Consider the following 18,018-nt stretch of genomic DNA (forward strand, 5'->3'; position numbering starts at 1 on the left):
TTATACTAGTTGAACCCGGCATGCGTTGTTGTCGCAATGCCACTAATTCCTGTTATCGCGTTCCCGTTTTTGGGCGATTTTTTTACAGGAACCGTCGCGGGCATGCATACAATAACTCATGTAAGTTTCATCGCAATCGATTGAATGATATCGAAACGCATAGACGAACATTAATTTCTACAAATACATAGCGATTTTCATGTTTATTATTATAGTTATTAATTAATTTTACTTTACTTTTACTTTATAATTTGGTAAAGCCACACAAATATTAAATTTGTGTGGCTTTAACCCATTATGAATATTCATGAGCTCAATAAAAAAATTCTTTGTTTTGAAAAATTTTAAACGAATATCACAGTTGAACTCATTTTCCTCAGAGTGGATACTCAAACTTCTTACAAGGTAATATTTCTGAACAAATGATTTAGAACAAATTTCGCATTTGTGTGGCTTTAATCCACTATGAATATTCATATGTTTAACAAAGGAAGACTTCCGAGTAAAATATCTTGAACAAATATCACATCTGTGTGGCTTTACCCCACTATGAGCATGCTTGTGTGTATTGAGTTCATAATTTGTTTTGAATGACTTGACATAATTTGTTTCGTTACTATTATTCTTCATTTCTGGTCTGTTATCATCTGAAGTAATTTTTACTTCGTGTATCTACAAAATAAGCAAAACGTTACTTAATTTACTTTAAAAACTATAAGACTTTAATTTTATAGAATTGTTAGATATCGTTACAGGGAAATTCATTACTATTACCTCGTCATTGTTTGGTGAACTAGAAATGTTTGTTAGCAAATCACCGTCCGGCTCGTCTTCCCATATTATATCCTCCAGCAAAACTTCCTCTGTCTTGATTTTTAAAGACTTGTTTAGAACCATCCTCGACTTTTCGTCACTCTGGAGACAAGCGCTTCGAAAGCTGTCGAGCAATTCCTGATTGTTGACACACGAATGGCATATCATATCTGGCAGATGATCGCCTTTCCTTACCTGCAAATGACAAAGATAATGATGACTTCGAGAGTTAATGAAATTGGTATCAGTAATAGTAATGGGCCAAGAGTAAGCGACCCGCAGCTGACAGCCGGTCCAAATGCGTTGCACCAATTGCTGTGGATGAGGATCGCCATGGATGGAGACGAAGGCCTCTGGTGGGGCAGAGCACAGGCAAAGTCTGCACTTCATCACTACTTCGACAGCAGAAACACAAACGTATCGAGCACGGCCGTACCCAGGATTTTTGGTATACGTAAATACAGCGCCGGGTCAGTATATGTTTTGATGGACGATCAATAATGACCGCCAAGGTAGTATTGCCAGTACAATAAAAAACCGCTCTAAGTAATTTTTCCATTCGGTTCGGTGACTACTAGTCAAATGTGAACCGGTCACAGGACAACCGGTCGCTCTAGATCGGTCACACGTGATCACCCGTCACACTAAAACTGGTCACGAAAAAACTGCTCACACCAAAAAATTAAAAATTGATCGAATTTTTGGGTGTGACCATTTTTATAGTGACCAATTTTCGGGTGTGACTAGTTTTCTCGTGACCAGTTTTAGTGTGACGGATTATCACGGGTGACCGATCTAGGGCGACCGATTGTCTTGTGACTGGTTCACATATGACTAGCAGTCCGTTTACCTTTCCATTCATATCATGTTTTTTCTTACCGGCGCACTTGGCGACAGTGCCCTTAAATTGGCGAACCTCACGACGCTGAATAACTTGAGATTTGCGGGACAGATAGGAAAGGAGATACCAATTTACAGGAACCGTTTCAATGAAAATCATAAAAATTGGAAAGCTCTGATAGGAATCCACTTTGAATCACATATCAAGGCCTGGCCAGCGACTACTAGTCGGAATCGAAGCGTGACCACTCTGCTCGAGATCATAATATGCTAACCACTAGTCCACGCTGCTGGTTAGTGTTGACACCAGAGAAATGTAATATGAATAGAAGTGGCTTTAGGTGTTCTTTTGTTGTCAAGTGACATTCTGTCCGCGGACAGATCTAAATAATTTTAGCACCAGTCGTATTTGACGCTTGGTGCTCGACGTATGTCCGATAAAAACTTCTCTGTTTGTTTATATTACTCGCAAGATGGGCAAGCATCGGTAAAAATTGCACAATACATTCAAAAACACACAATAAACAACATGGGATAGATAGAAGATAGAAATAGATGTCGTTTATAATACTCATATTACAATAGAAAACTTTCGAATGGTGAAATTTTTTTGCCATCATTGGTTAGTTTACTCTGTTACTAAAGATTCCGTAGTTTGTTTTTGTTGCCACTTTTTGATAAAAAATCTAATTCTAAATTTGTCTCCGAGGGATTCGATGATTGCAAACATTTACAATAGAAAACTTTCGAATGGTGAAACTTTTTGCCATCATTGGTTAGTTTACTCTGTTACTAAAGATTCCGTATTTTGTTTTTGTTGCCGACTTTTTATTTATTTATTTATTTATATATGATTTTAGCTATTAGCTAATTTACAAAAAAAAATACATCTCAATAACTTACATCTAAAATTCTATATTTGACTTATATGTACTGTCCCTCACAGAGGTGTCTCCTTGCTCCTCGCAAGAATGCATCCATGGCCCTTACGAATAAATAATTGTTGTCAATTTTACGAGGTACGTCTCTATAAATACGCTACATCGCACGGAATACAATCGGATCAATTTACTTATAAAAATGTATCCCATGTTGTTTATTGTGTGTTTTTGAATGTATTGTGCAATTTTTACCGATGCTTGCCCATCTTGCGAGTAATATAAACAAACAGAGAAATTTTTATCGGACATACGTCGAGCACCAAGCGTCAAATACGACTGGTGCTAAAATTATTTAGATCTGTCCGTGGACAGAATGTCACTTGACAACAAAAGAACACCTAAAGCCACTTCTATTTATATTACATTTCTCTGGTGTCAACACTAACCAGCAGCGTGGACTAGTGGTTAGCATATTATGATGTTGAGCAGAGTGGTCACGCTTCGATTTCGACTAGTAGTAGCTGGCCAGGCATTGATCTGTGATTCAAAGTGGATTCCTATCATTCCTTGCCAATTTTTATGATTTTCATTGAAACGGTTCCTGTAAATTGGTATCTCCTTTCCTATCTGTCCCGCAAATCTCAAGTTATTCAGCGTCGTGAGGTTCACCAATTTAAGGGCACTGTCGCCAAGTGCGCCGGTAAGAAAAAACATGATATGAATGGAAAGGTAAACGGACTACTAGTCCTATGTGAACCAGTCACAGGACAACCGGTCGCTCTAGATCGGTCACACGTGATCACCCGTCACACCAAATCTGGTCACGAGAAAACTAGTCACACCCGAAAATTGGTCACGAAAAAACTGGTCACACCCAAAAATTCGATCAATTTTTAATTTTTGTGGGTGACCAGGTTTTTCGTGACCAGTTTTAGTGTGACGGGTGATTACGTGTGACCGATCTAGAGCAGTGGTTCTCAGGCGAAATTTTACCGTGGCCGCACAGGTGATAATAGTGGTCCCATGGAAATGTCTAGTGGCCGCACCAAATTTAATAAAATAAATTAAAGTTACAAAAAAAGTGGATCAATTTATTCATAAAATAAAAGAAATTTTAACATTTTGGTATCCATTTATTTAATAATAATGCAAATGGAATTGCTCAATACTCTTTTCTTCAAATGCAAGCCGCATTGCTGCTTTTAAGTATGCGTTTGTCAGCTGGTTTCTATATTTGTTTTAAATAAAGTGCATTGCACTTGAACGATAGCTTCAGCAGCTGTATGTGTGTGTATGTATTGGATGACCAATGGCTGTGTGGGTGTGTGTGTGTCGTCGTCTCTCGTTCAGCTCGCTCTGGAGCACGTGCTGGAACAGGGCGGGGTGGGGAATTAGACACGTCAAGTCGTTTTATCCTCGATTTATTGTAGATGGCGAGCCGGGGAGTTTCTCGGCGCCTCTCGCCTCTCGCCTCTCGCCTGTGCCCCTTTATGGCGGGGGCTGTGGATGAGTACTGGCTGGCTGGCTGCAGCTGGTCACTGGTCACTGGTCAGGCAAGGTAGACCAGCCACCAGCCACGCCAGTACCGTCTCGGCCGGCGGATGGCGGTAGGCCTGTGTAGTTCGCGAACGAACTAGGTCGTAAGAGCGCTCCCACAGGTGAACTAGTTCTCGAACTAGTTCCCTCACTCCTCGTTCCTTAGTTCACTAGTTCGTGACCGAATGAGCGAGAGTGGGACGGCACTACACTTACTGCCGCTCGCTCACTGCACATGCGCGTCTTGTTCACTCTTACGATCTAGTTCGTTCGCGAACTACACAAGAATTTCATTAGTTTGTGACCGAATGAACGAGAGTGACGTTAAGAGGGCTGTACACCCGAAACCTTAATTTTGTTACCGTTCCTTTCTTCGATATATATATTGAGTGTATGTATATATTGAGTGAATGCGAAAATATATATCAATATATATATTGAGTGAATGCGACAGTTGCGCTTTGACCAGATAAAACGTGTTTTAAATTGACAAAATCGAGGGTTCGTATTCTACTATTTTCTCCTCCAAAACTGGACCAATTTTTAAAAAAATTTCATCATCAGTATGAGAAAGATATTTTCTGTGCATCTATTGGCGTATTTTTTTAAAAATCGACCGTTAAATAACCACGCTAGACTCTTTTCGTGGGTGTAAAAAAGAGGCGATTTTATAGATGTTTGGCGGCTCCTAGCTCCTATAAAAAATAATTAATTAAAAAAAATAAAACGATAGATGCACCCCAATGGTGGATATCCATAGCATATTAAAAAATAATTTCTCTAGTGCCATAATTGAGGTAGTGAGAAGTATAGTACGTTTGTATGGACAAGGCGCTGCTGTCCAGCCCTCTTAACCGAACGTTAAATAAATTTTAAAATAATAAGACTCTGTCGTTATCAGGTAGCTTATGCTTCTAATGTATAATAACAATTACTATTAACAATTAATTCATTTCTTTAATATACTTTAAAAATAGTTTACGTATAGGGTTAATGTGTTTTGTTATAGGCTATTTGTTACGATGTCATCAAAAAGAAAACATAGCCCCTTGTGGACTCATTTTACAGAAGACATTGATAATAAAAAAGCGAAATGTAACCATTGTTCAACAATAATAAGTATTGCGGGCGGATCGAATGGTAATTTAACCCGACATATGAAAACAAAACACCTTTTGATCCCATTAACTGCTGAAAGACAAACACCGATATTACCTAGTTTAAACTCACTTAAATCAAGTCAAAGCACATGTGAATCGGAGAATATAATTTCAGCATCATCAAATATAGACTCCCAACAATCGATGACCCAATACATTCGTAGACCACCGCCAGTTCGAAAGATTGAGCAAATTGATAAACAACTTGTCAAGATGGTAGCTAAAGGGCATCACGCCTTAAGAATCGTAGAAGAAACAGAATTTCGTAAACTTATTGAATTAGTTTCTCAATGCCCAGGCTATAAACTACCATCAAGAAAAACGTTATCGGAAAATTTAATGTCAAGAATTCACAATGACGTCATGGCTGAAGCAAAAATAAAGGTACAAGCAGCACCAGCGTTGTCTCTTAGTACTGATGGTTGGACGTCTAGAAATAACGACAGCTATATAGCTATTGTAGCTCATTTTATAAATGAAGAGACTAAACTTCACTCAGTATTACTTGGTTGTATCAATTATAAAGAGCGACATACTAATCAAAACTTGTGCGACTTTATGAAAGTTGTTATGGCAGAGTGGAACATTTCACACAAAGTTGCCGCCATTGTTAGCGATAATGCAGCAAATATCTTATCTGCTGTTAGACTTGGTGATTGGCGGTCCATCTCATGTTTCGCTCACTCTCTAAATCTTGTTGTACAAGAAGCTACGAAAAAGATATGTGACGTTTTGGGAAGAGTTAAAAATATTGTCGAGTTTTTTAATCGTAGCACACAAGGAAAACATAAATTGGCTGCTACGCAGCAGCAAATGAATTTGCCTGTTCTTAAGCTCAAGCAGGATGTACAAACCCGCTGGAATTCCACTTTTGACATGCTCAAGCGAATAGTACAGGTAAAGGATGCAGTGATTGCTACCGTTGCACTTCTACGCCCTGATTTAACTTTAAATGAAGGGGACTGGGAAGTCATAGAGGAAGTTTTACCGTTACTCAGTCCATTCTACGAGATTACCGTAGAAATAAGTGCCGAGAAAAACGTCACTTTATCTAAAATAATAATTTTGTGTAATTTACTAAAAATTTTTTTACAAAAACATGTTTCTTACAATACAAAAATAGTTGATGTGCAGTCTCTGCTAAATAAAGGCATGGAAGATCGTTTCAAAGATATAGAGAAGAATATGTTATACGCAGAGTGTACGATTTTGGATCAAAAATCAAAGAGCCTGTGAAATGGTAGTACAAGCCCTTAGAAATAAAATCGGCCAAGTACAATTAGTTCAAGGGGATACTCCAGAGGCTGTTCCTACTTCCAGCGACGCATCAACATCTATACCTAGTAATAAAAATAGCTGCATATGGGATGAATACGACCAAGAAATACAAAAAATTACTAGGCCAGATAACCAGCTTGCTGCTGGCATTCGCGAATTAGATAAATACCTAAATGAAGAGTATCTAAATCGTAAAGAAGATCCGCTTCAATGGTGGCATGAACGTCGTTTGATATACCCTCACGTTTACGCGTATGTTTCGAAAAGATTTTGTGTCGTAGCAACATCTGTGCCCTGCGAACGCGTTTTTTCAGCGACGGGTCAAGTCCTTAATGAACGTAGAACACTATTGTCATCGAATAAAGTGTCCAAATTGATATTTTTACACAGTAATATGTAATATTTTTTCCATTTTATTTTTTTTATACATACGATCTCACTCAAACAAGTCATTATGTTTAATTGTTAGGTAACAACTTTATAAGTGTAAGTGATATTTTTTATAAGAACTAACCAGTACCTAATAGTTATATAATTGTTGATTATTTCTAAAAAAAATATAAAAAATTTGATTATTTTTGTTTTCTTTTTTGCGTCATGTGTTATTCTTTCATCGAGCCAAAACGAGCGAACGAACGAGCGAAAGATCTGCCTTTCACTGATTCGAGCTGGGAGCTGACGAACTAGAAGAGCGAACTAGTTCGTTTAGGAGCGGCGAACTAAACTGAACGATCTCAGTTGCGAACTACTATGCCCAAGCCTAGCGTCTGGTTTGACAGATGAGCGCGCCTCGTAAAATGAGTGCGCGCCCGTAAGAGCCCAAAACACGGCCATGTGGGTCTTTTGGCTCGGACAGCACTGAATGATCTTTCGCAATATACGATGGTGGGAAAAATAGACAATATTAATTAAGCAATTTTTGCCAAAACTTTATATTGGTTTGTTACATTGTCAACGTATATTTCTGACCAAAATTTTTGAACCGAAATATTATTAAAATGGTTATTAAGTATTTGATAATGACAAATTTCTAATAATTCATATTTTACGTTAGCACAGTTAATTAATCTCAATACTGAAAATGATTTTAATCTACATATTCTGTAGTACTATGAAATTTTCATTTGTCATCATAATAAAAAAGGAAGATACAAAATAAACAGTTTTAAAAAAATTCAATTCTTCGAACCTTTTATCAAGATCCAGATTCAGAGATTTATGACACTCTATTATTTTAAGTTTTAATTTTAATTTTGAAGTTGTGTCTGTCATCTTATCTCTCAAATCACTAACAGAAGATAAAATTGAAAAATTGTCATTTTCAACTTCGGTCATCAATCAAGGCTTTTCAATGATGAGCCTGGCGCTGTATTTACATATATCAAAAGTGCTCGAGACGTTTGTGTTTCTGCTGTCGAAGTATTGATGGAGTGCAGACTTTGCCTGTGCTCTGCCCCACCAGAGGCCTTCGTCTCCATCCATGGCGATCCTCATCCACAGCAATTGGTGCAACGCATTTGGACCGGCTGTCAGCTGCGGGTCACTTACTCTTGGCCCATTACTATTACTGATACCAATTTCATTAACTCTCGAAATCATCATTATCTTTGTCATTTGCAGGTTAGGAAAGGCGACCATCTGCCAGATATGATATGCCATTCGTGTGTCAACAATCTGGAATTGCTCGACAGCTTTCGAAGCGCTTGTCTCCAGAGTGACGAAACGTCGAGGATGATTCTAAACGAGTCTTTTAAAATCAAGACAGAGGAAGTTTTGCTGGAGGATCTAATATGGGAAGACAAGTCAGATTGTGATTTGTCAACAAACATTTCTAGTTCACCAAACAATGACGAGGTAATAGCAATGAATTTACCTGTAACGATATCTAACAATTCCATAAAATTAAAGTCTTATTTTGTAGATACACGAAGGAAAAATTACTTCAGATGATAACAGACCAGAAATGAAGAATAATAGTGAAGAAATGACACATACAACGTCTCGTGCTCTAAAAAATCTGTATGAATGTGACATTTGTTCAAAGTCATTCGTTCAAAAGTTATATCTTGTAAAACACATAAGACGCCACTTTAAAAAAAAACTGTTTGACTGTGATATTTGCTTAAAATCATTCAAAACAAATTATGAACTCAATACACACAAGCATACTCATAGTGGGGTAAAGCCACACAAATGTGATATTTGTTCACGATCTTATCATCAGAAGTCTAACCTTGTTAGGCATATGAATATTCATAGTGGGCTAAAGCAACACAAATGTGATATTTGTTCAAGTTATTTTACTCAGAGGATTTCCCTCGTTACACATATGAATACTCATATTGGATTAAAGCCACACAAATGTGAAATTTGTTTTAAATCATTTGCTCAAAAACATCAACTTGTAAGACATTTGAGTGTCCACTCTGAGAAAAAAGAGTTCAAATGTAATATTTGTTTAAAATTTTTCAAAACAAAGTATTCCCTTATTAAGCACATGAATATTCATGGTGGATTAAAGCCACACAAATGCGAAATTTGTTTTAAATCATTTGTTCAAAAATATCTCCTTGTAAGACATTTGAGTATCCACTCTGAGGAAAAAGAGTTCAAATGTGATATTTGTTTAAAATTTTTCAAAACAAAGAATTTCTTTACTGAGCATATGAATATTCATAATGGGTTAAAGCCACACAAATGCGAAATTTGTTTTAAATCATTTTTTCAAAAATATCAACTTGTAAGACATTTGAGTATCCACTCTGAGGAAAAAGAGTTCAAATGAGATGTTTGATATTTGTTTAAAATTTTTCAAAACGAAAGTATTTCCTTACTAACCATAAGAATATTCATACTGGGTTAATGCCATTAAAGTGTAATATTTGTTCACGATCTTATTCAAAGAAATTTAGAAGAATTCAACTACCTGTTCTTCCTTAGAAATGTATCCTCACTGTTCCCTGTTATCAGGTTTTGGTTGACCATCGGTTGTCAGAATCCCTACTTGAAATCGATAATTGCACGTGTTTTTTCATTACTTAAAATTCGTGCTAATATCCAGAGCCGCACCGTCCATATGTGCGAATTGTGCAAATCACACGATGGTCAAATTTCTTGAGGCGGCCAACCAAGAACCAAAAAAAATCGACCACTGTACTCTGTCAGGTGGATTATATGCCATCTCGCTTGCACCAACGCTATCCGCGTTACAAATGTGTACACAACGAAAGCATTTCTATCGCAATTACCGCTGGGGTTAATACGTTTAGATAAAAAAAAATATATTGAGATAGAAAACCAATCCTTATGAACGTGGTGAAATAAAAAAAACTGGCTAAATAAACGCAAAATAGCACGGAGAAAAAATCCGTAAAAAAATATATATTTTCGACTTTTAAAATTCGCTAGACAACTAATTATAAGTATTTTAAAACAATAAACAATCACAATCAATAGAAAAAAATATCACCGAACCATGTATTACATACATGTGTATCCTACTCGCGCACACTTACATATGTATGTAAAGTTGTGTGATAGAAACAGAAATTCCCACCGCACGCCACTGGTATGCATGTAATACCGCTGTAAAGTCACATGCAAAGTCTCACTGAGTATATTGCTGAATATATTGCATTTAAAGTATATACATATTTACTTTCAAATGCCATTTTGTAATTTTCGTATGTATGTTTGTACAAAGAAAAGAATAAATTTATTTTTTTACCCATGCATCTATGTTTTTATTTAATTAATGGGGGTTTGCTTCCAATTTATTTTTATTTGGTATACTAAGTGCGTATTTTTTACGTTTTTTCATATTTATACCTGTGCAGAGTAGAATAGAACCGCTCGGTTAATTTTACTAGAGATGTCATATTAATTACATCTTGTTGCAATGTATTTGTTGAAAGATGTGAAAGCCCCTGACAAAATGTTCTTACCACTAGCGTAATTTGCGAAACTTGTGACAAATTTGACAAACATGTGGGAAAAACGTATTTATTTTAACACTGGTAGATAGATTGAATAGCAACCCACATGTGGTGGTGAAAAAAACTGAAACTTTTGAAACTGGGGATGAAAGAAACAAAAAATCAGTTCACGGTCAGTTTTCACCCTGTTAACACGCTGCGTTAATTAACAATTATTGACGTAAAAATAGACTTAAGATTTAATTATTTTTAAATATCAGTTGTAATTTAATATTATTATGTATAAATTATTGTGTTTTTACGTTCGCTTTAATATATTTTTTAAATTTTGAATCACAAACTTTTTTTTTTAAATAGCTCCAAAAAAACCATTTCAGAAGATGTGAAAGTGGCCATTGCAACGCTTATTAGTGAAAAGACATATAGTTACAGACAAATTGCAAAAAAATCATGTTTCTCACCCTACGGTAGCCCATATTGCACAATTAGTGCAATCGGGAGTTTCTCCAACTGCTACATTATACGACAAATGTGGGAGAAAACGAAAAACCACACCGCGAACGGATCGAAAAATCATCACCATAGCTTTGGGGAACCGTAAGGTGCCTAATAAAGGCATTCAAGCTATTCTAAATGAAGAGGGAATCAATATTTCCCCAAGGACGATGCAACGTAGATTTCGCGAAGCTAATATCAAGAGCCGAACTCCCATAAAAAAGACAAAATTGACACCAACAATGAAAAAAAAGCTCAGGAACATCAGCAATGGACTGTCGATGATTGGAAAAAGGTATTGTTTAAATATTAATATTAAACTAAAAAATACTCGATAACCTCCTATGTACTAATTTTTCATTCATTTTAGGTTTGTTTCTCTGGCGAAACAATTCTAAGGACAATGACAGATGTTGTCCAATACATCAGAAGACGACCTTCCGAGAAGCTGAGCGACGAATGCACCATTCAAACAACAAAATATAATGCATCGGTGCTGGTGTGGTCGGTTATTAGCGGAAAAGGGGCTAGACCCGTACGTTGAGGCAGGATCAATACAAAAAAAATTTTTTGGACGTATTTTTGCCGTATTTTGAATCAGAGGGGATGGATGCACATAATTACATTTTTATGCAAGATGTCACACGGCCAAAACAATTAACATTTACCTGACCACAAAAAATATTCGAATTTTGTTATGGCCAGGTAATTCACCGGATTTAAATCCGATTGAAAATTGTTGGGGGTATTAAAAAGTATTTTTATAACAGCCCTAATACTACGTTAGATAATTTAAAAGAAAAAATAATAGATACATGGAAAAATAATTCAAAAATCAAAAAAAACAATAGTCATGCATAGAGATCATACCGCGCAGAATTCGGGCTGTTATAAAAAATAGGGGAGGGACAACTAAATATTAAGTTAATTACAGTTTTTGGATGGAATCGGACATCCGACATCCATTTGCCTTTTAGCATTAATACATATCATGTGCTATCATTCCCCCGTTCTTCCACGCCTAGTTTGTATTCTTATAATCTGGGAGGGAATATTCTGGGAAATTGTCTTACCACAAATGATCAATATCTTTAGTCCGTAGCATCTTGGAATCTGGTTCCATAATATGGAGTTCCAGTGGAGTAACCCAATCCTTACAAATTGAAAGATTTCAGAGGAAATTTCTACGATATTTATATGTGAGAGAGTTTGGGTACTATACTTAGTGTACTGGGAACTTTGGGTTATGTAACCTTATTTTCCAGAAGGAATATCAGTTACATATATAACATCGGTTTTCTCCCTCACACGCGTTAGATCGAATTGCTGTTCGCGGCACAAATAATGCCGGGGCACTCGCCTTACGATGCTCTGATCTACATAATATAATAAGAGAAAGCACCGAAAGGCTTTTTATTCAAAAATTCAAAGATTTAGAAGAAAAAAAACTAGTAATTGTTACAAAGTGCTCTCCTGCGAAACTTGATGAATTTTGAAAAATTATCAACAATTTTAAGTCGTCAATAACTCATTTAATAGTACAGAAAGCTATTTTCTGGGAAAAAAAGTAAAAAAAAATTTTGGCCAGGTTTTCAGCCCAAATACCACTCGGTGCCGGGTTCGATCCCATGAGCTGACCTCGATTAAAAATAATTTTTCTGAGTATATCTGTAGTGCTGCTGGTCAGACTTGGATAATTGTCACTTCAGGTCGATCGTTTCCTATTAGAGTTTGCCAATGTTTCTGATTTCATTGTTGAAACGGTTCCCGATTAAATTTGCTAAAAACTTTCCTACTATGTCACCACTACTTGAGTAAGATTAATGTACAATAAAATGTATGTACAATTCATAGATATCTCGTTAAATTTCGAGTTTTTAGTGTCTCGTCATTCAACGACTTGTGTAATAAAAATGCTGTGTTGTTTGTAATTGCCCAGGAAGGCGCAATGGAGTTTACCTGTAGAGCCTTCATGGTATATACATATGTAAAAAAATATATCATGGTATTTATGGTTTCGAACAGAGTGGCCACGTTTCAATTCCAACTAGTAGTTGCTGGACAGACCTTGGTTTGTGACTCCAGGTTGATTCTTATCAGAGTTTGCCAATTTTTATGATTTTCATTGAAACGATTCCTGTAAATTAGTATCTCCTTTCCTATCTCTCTCGTAAATCTCAAGTTATTCAGCGTCTTGAGGTTCGCCAATTTAAGCGCGCTGTCGCCTAGTGCATCAGTAAGAAATAAGAGGCAAATTATTCTCTGAATTGTAATCGTAAGTGAACCATAAAGGGGGTTTGTAAAAATATGGTATAAATAGAAAAATTAATTCAAGCGGTGTTTTTATTGTACTGGCAATACTACCTTGGCGGCCATTTTTAATCATGTACCAAACATCCTTTGTTACGGAAGTGCTCGAGACGTTTGTGTTTCTGCTGTCGAAGTAGTGATGGAGTGCAGACTTTGCCTGTGCTCTGCCCCACCAGAGGTCTTCGTCTCCATCCATGGCGATCCTCATCCACAGCAATTGCTTACTCTAGTCACTTACTCTTGGCCCATTACTATTACTGATACCAATTTCATTAACTCTCGAAGTCATCATTATCTTTGTCATTTGCAGGTAAGGAAAGGCGATCATCTGCCAGATATCATATGCCATTCGAGTGTCAACAATCAGGAATTGCTCGACAGCTTTCGAAGCGCTTGTCTCCAGAGTGACGAAAAGTCGAGGATGGTTCTAATCAAGACAGAGGAAGTTTTGCTGGAGGATGTAATATGGGAAGACGAGCCGGACGGTGATTTTCCAACAAACATTTCTAGTTCACCAAACAATGACGAGGTAATAGTAATGAATTTACCTGTAGCGATATCTAACAATTCTATAAAATTAAAGTCTTATAGTTTTTAAAATAAATTAAGTAACGTTTTGCTTATTTTGTAGATACACGAAGTAAAAATTACTTCAGATGATAACAGACCAGAAATGAAGAATAATAGTAACGAAGTGACACATACAACGTCCCATGCTCAAAAAAATCTGTATGAATGTGACATTTGTCACTTTACTGATATTTGCTTAAAGTCATTCAAAACAAATTATGAACTCAATACACACAAGCATGCTCATAGTGGGGTAAAGCCACACAAATGTGATATTTGTTCAAGATATTTTACTCGGAAGTCTTCCTTTGTTAAACATATGAATATTCATAGTGGATTAAAGCCATACAAATGCGAAATTTGTTCTAAATCATTTGTTCAGAAATATTATCTTGTAAGACGTTTGAGTATCCACTCTGAGGAAAATGAGTTCAACTGTGATATTCGTTTAAAATTTTTCAAAACAAAGAATTTCTTTATTGAGCTTATGAATATTCATAATGGGTTAAAGCCACACAAATTTAATATTTGTGTGGCTTTACAAAATTATTAAGTAAAAGTAAAGTAAAATTAATTAAAAACTATAATAATAAACATGAAAATCGTTATGTATTTGTAGAAAATAATGTTCGTCTATGCGTTTCTATATCATTCAACCGATTGCGATGAAACTTACATGAGTTATTGTATGCATGCCCGCGACCGTTTCTGTAAAAAAATCGCCCAAAAACGGGAACGCGATAACAGGAATTAGTCGCATTGCGACAACAACGCATGCCGGGTTCAACTAGTATAATATAAAAAATACTTTAACAAGAAGGTTTTTGCTGCTGTTTATTTGATGCCAAATATTTTTTATCTGCCTCATGTATTAAAATACTTTGTTTCAAAGTTAAAATCTGGCTATATTCGGATTTAGACATGTTTCACTGTTCTCTGATTGTTTGATTTCACCCGGCAGATTTTATATTTATATACAACCAACTTAATATAACCAATGCGGTGCAAACGATCGACAAGCGCCAGACAGACTGAACCACAGATTAACGACACGTGTACATAATGCATGCGCACTGCTCGCACTTACACTAAGCGAAATCTACCCGAAGTCCCGACATAGCTACCCTGTATACGTTCTGTACTTCTGATACTTTAGTTCCGATTTTTGCCTTATTAACCCTTTGGCTGCTACGAGGTTTTTCAATGTCCAAGCGAAAAATGCTAACATTTGTAATTATTTTGAAAAAAAATAAATATAATATTTTTTTTTACATACTTACTTCGCCGAACACTCGTAATTTTTATAATACTTTATATACATTTTTAAGAAGCAGTCGTGGACTCGTGCTCTCTCTTTCTGTCTTGCTTTTACATGCGTGCGTGCGAAAGAGATACCTACATATATACACTAAATAAGTTTTGACGATTGTTTTCCGAGGCTTTATTCTTTTCAATAATCTATTTTTAGATATCGATGTATCCTTACAACATGCGATATATTCGAAACAGGTAGCGGTCTCTCTCTCTTTCTTTCTTGGTTTTAATTGTGTACGTGTGAGCGAGACACACAAGGATGCGAAGTTTCTAATAATCAAATAATTTTTCAACATGTATCATAAACATTTTGTATGCATTTCAGTTGCATTTGATTGATTGCATGAATTCGTGACGTCTCGTGACCTATATAATTGAAAGCGGATTTCTATTGTTTTTTGCCATTTATTTTAACTCTGCAAAATGATATCGGACAGTGAAAGTGATGAAAGCGAAATAATAGCTCCTCGCCGAGGAACTCGACAAATCAGCAGCTCTACTGATTCTGAAAATGAATTTATCGATAATAATCAATTCCCAAGTAATAACTCCTTATATGACATTGACAACGAACCCGAAATTTACTTTGATGATGAACCCGAAATTGAAGAGCTTTTATTTAAAAAATTGATAAATATTTATAAAGCTTGATTGAAAAATAAATATAAATACGTATATAAAAAAAATGTTTCGTGCCACTGATGCGCTGGTGGCTCAAAGAAAGTATTGAAATACGACAATTAATGACGTCAACAACGATCGTCGTAGCAATCTTCGCCGATTTCAAAACAACGATTTATCGTTGTTGTAGCAGTCAAAGGGTTAAACTCGCCAGAAAGATCCAACTCAATTTTATTAATTACCAATTTAATAATTGCATCTGTGCATATCGAAAGGTTACTCGTCATCTGATGTGCAATCTATCTATCGTTTGCACCAAACCCATAATAACTTGTGATTAAACCAGCAGCTTGTTACTGTAACTACTAATTTGTATTATAATTCGAGACTTATATCGTGAATCTCAAAACATGTCAGCAAAGATGTCGTAAATACAAACTGCTTTAGGAAATGTAATATAAGCAATTCAAAATTATGTTTTTAATTATTAATATCTCCTACCCGTTCCCCTAACAAAATATTTCCTTTTAGAAAAGTCAAAAATGCTGTGACCACACGGTTTTTTCCACACCCTTGAACGTATCAAACTGAAAATTTATTATTTTTATTCTATTCTATTTGAATTCTTTATGTACTAACTTGAAGTTGATAAGTTTTTGGTCAGAACGCGATTTTATTAAATAACTATTGCAAATCAATTAGTTATTGTAGTATTGTTGCCATTCTGACGGTTATGACGATGGTTGGTTTTGGTCGATGTGAGCGGGTATATAAGTGTCAGAATTGACTGCGAATAAAAATGATGGATTTCATATATAATGAACTAGATAAAAAAAATATTATTGAAGAAAAAATATATAACAGCTACAAAGAATACTGTATCCAACAAAACGACATCAACTGCAGTCCTTTAATTCTTCATATGAACATTAGAAGCATAGAACGGAATATAGATGAATTTTTAACAACAATTAATAATGATCTCAAGAATCCGGCATGCATAGTATTAACAGAAACTCATTCGAATAGTGAAGTGACGTACTATATACCGGGATATACTTATGTATCAACTACTAATCGTATAAATAAAAACAGTGGGATTGCTATGTTCATATTAAATAATTGTGACATATCATGCGAGGAAGAAATTCATATAAATGGAATAAACTGCCTACATGTACAAATTAAGTATTATAACAAAAAAATTGATATTATCCCTATATATAGAACGCAATCATCTACTGTCTGTTTGTTAATAGAAGAACTAAGACAAATATTATTAAAATTTAAAAACGCAAATGCAATAATTTTAGGTGACATAAATTTAAATATATCACACGATTACACATCGAAGAACAAAGATAACTACCTAAACATGATGGCGGAATTAAATTTTGTACCGTGTATTTACTCTTACACTAGAAACATAAATGGGCAACGTCCATCGTGCATCGATCATATTTTCACAAATATAAAAGATATAAATGATATAAACTTGGGAATTATAAAAACTTCAATTACCGACCATTACATGATTATGCTACATTATATTTCAATCACACCTCAGACGATAAATCAACATTACAAACAAACTGCTAATACTAATAATGAAATATCTGTTATTAATAATGTATCTTTGATAAATAAATTGTCATCTGTACTTTGGTTAGATATTCTCCAAAATGATAACGTTAACGAGTGCTGTGAAATATTTGAAAATAGATTAACAAAGTATATTAATGACTCGAAAAAAATTATTCAAATAAGAAACTCAGCAAAATTTCGTAAAATCAAACCGTGGATAACACATGGACTAGTGGTATCTATAAGACATAAAGAAAGGCTTTGAAAAAGAAACAAAAAAAAAACCACTAGATATACATAAAATTAATTAATCATTTTAGAAAATACAAAAATAAATTAGTTTCTTTCATAAAAAATACTAAAGAAAAATATTATAAAAACAAACTTGATGATTCTGAAAACGACAGTAAGAAAGTTTGGATAATAATCAATGAAATTCTGGAAAATAAACAGTAAACTAAAAGTAATACCATAAAAAATATAATACAAAAGAAAAATATAATAAACTGTACTGAGGAACCCAAAAAAGGAGCAAACGCTTTTAACGATTTCTTTGCAAATGTTGGAAAGAATCTAGCTGATAAAATTACTGTAAAAAAAAAAAAAATTATATTGAAAAAACTGCGAACATAGAAACTAAACTAGATCTCTTCGAACCAACCAATCCGTCTGAAATAGTAC

At 35.2% G+C, this 18,018-nt stretch overlaps 3 protein-coding genes across 5 annotated transcripts; all 3 read left to right on the forward strand.

The window, feature by feature from the left end:
- Positions 1-5,092: 5,092 nt before the first annotated feature.
- Positions 5,093-7,195, forward strand: LOC143920479 (E3 SUMO-protein ligase ZBED1-like). The gene is made up of 4 exons (XM_077443360.1): positions 5,093-6,271; positions 6,429-6,897; positions 6,978-6,994; positions 7,127-7,195. The coding sequence occupies exons 1-4, from the start codon at positions 5,093-5,095 to the stop codon at positions 7,193-7,195; spliced, it is 1,734 nt and encodes a 577-aa protein (XP_077299486.1).
- Positions 7,196-7,757: 562 nt separating this feature from the next.
- LOC143919542 (uncharacterized) lies at positions 7,758-10,241 on the forward strand. 3 transcript variants are annotated; one of them, XR_013261251.1, is made up of 4 exons: positions 7,796-8,047; positions 8,129-8,362; positions 8,417-9,093; positions 9,263-10,237. XR_013261251.1 is itself a non-coding variant. In XM_077441909.1 (4 exons), the coding sequence occupies exons 1-4, from the start codon at positions 7,934-7,936 to the stop codon at positions 9,343-9,345; spliced, it is 1,095 nt and encodes a 364-aa protein (XP_077298035.1). In that variant the 5' UTR covers positions 7,796-7,933; the 3' UTR covers positions 9,346-10,241. The 3 variants fall into 3 exon arrangements, 2 of the variants coding, with proteins under 2 accessions (XP_077298034.1, XP_077298035.1); XM_077441909.1 differs by having other exon boundaries at positions 8,430-9,093; positions 9,263-10,241; XM_077441908.1 differs by having other exon boundaries at positions 7,758-8,047; positions 8,430-10,241.
- Positions 10,242-13,324: 3,083 nt separating this feature from the next.
- Positions 13,325-16,221, forward strand: LOC143919647 (uncharacterized). Its single transcript, XM_077442067.1, has 3 exons — positions 13,325-13,477; positions 13,559-13,777; positions 13,880-16,221. Exons 1-3 carry the CDS (start codon positions 13,388-13,390, stop codon positions 14,369-14,371), a joined length of 801 nt encoding a protein of 266 aa, XP_077298193.1. The 5' UTR covers positions 13,325-13,387; the 3' UTR covers positions 14,372-16,221.
- The last annotated feature ends 1,797 nt before the right edge of the window (positions 16,222-18,018 follow it).

Source organism: Arctopsyche grandis, chromosome 12, assembly GCF_051622035.1.
Source record: "Arctopsyche grandis isolate Sample6627 chromosome 12, ASM5162203v2, whole genome shotgun sequence".
Lineage (NCBI taxonomy): Eukaryota > Metazoa > Arthropoda > Insecta > Trichoptera > Hydropsychidae > Arctopsyche > Arctopsyche grandis.

Coding starts and splice junctions, on each gene's coding strand:
- LOC143920479 (XM_077443360.1), top strand. CDS start 5,093: ATGTCATCAAAAAGAAAACATAGCCCCTTGTGGACTCATTTTACAGAA. Junction 6,272..6,428: donor AAATAAGTGCCGAGAAAAAC/GTCACTTTATCT, acceptor TGTTATACGCAG/AGTGTACGATTTTGGATCAA.
- LOC143919542 (XM_077441908.1), top strand. CDS start 7,934: ATGGAGTGCAGACTTTGCCTGTGCTCTGCCCCACCAGAGGCCTTCGTC. Junction 8,048..8,128: donor GGACCGGCTGTCAGCTGCGG/GTCACTTACTCT, acceptor TGTCATTTGCAG/GTTAGGAAAGGCGACCATCT. Junction 8,363..8,429: donor GTTCACCAAACAATGACGAG/GTAATAGCAATG, acceptor CTTATTTTGTAG/ATACACGAAGGAAAAATTAC.
- LOC143919647 (XM_077442067.1), top strand. CDS start 13,388: ATGGAGTGCAGACTTTGCCTGTGCTCTGCCCCACCAGAGGTCTTCGTC. Junction 13,478..13,558: donor CACAGCAATTGCTTACTCTA/GTCACTTACTCT, acceptor TGTCATTTGCAG/GTAAGGAAAGGCGATCATCT. Junction 13,778..13,879: donor GTTCACCAAACAATGACGAG/GTAATAGTAATG, acceptor CTTATTTTGTAG/ATACACGAAGTAAAAATTAC.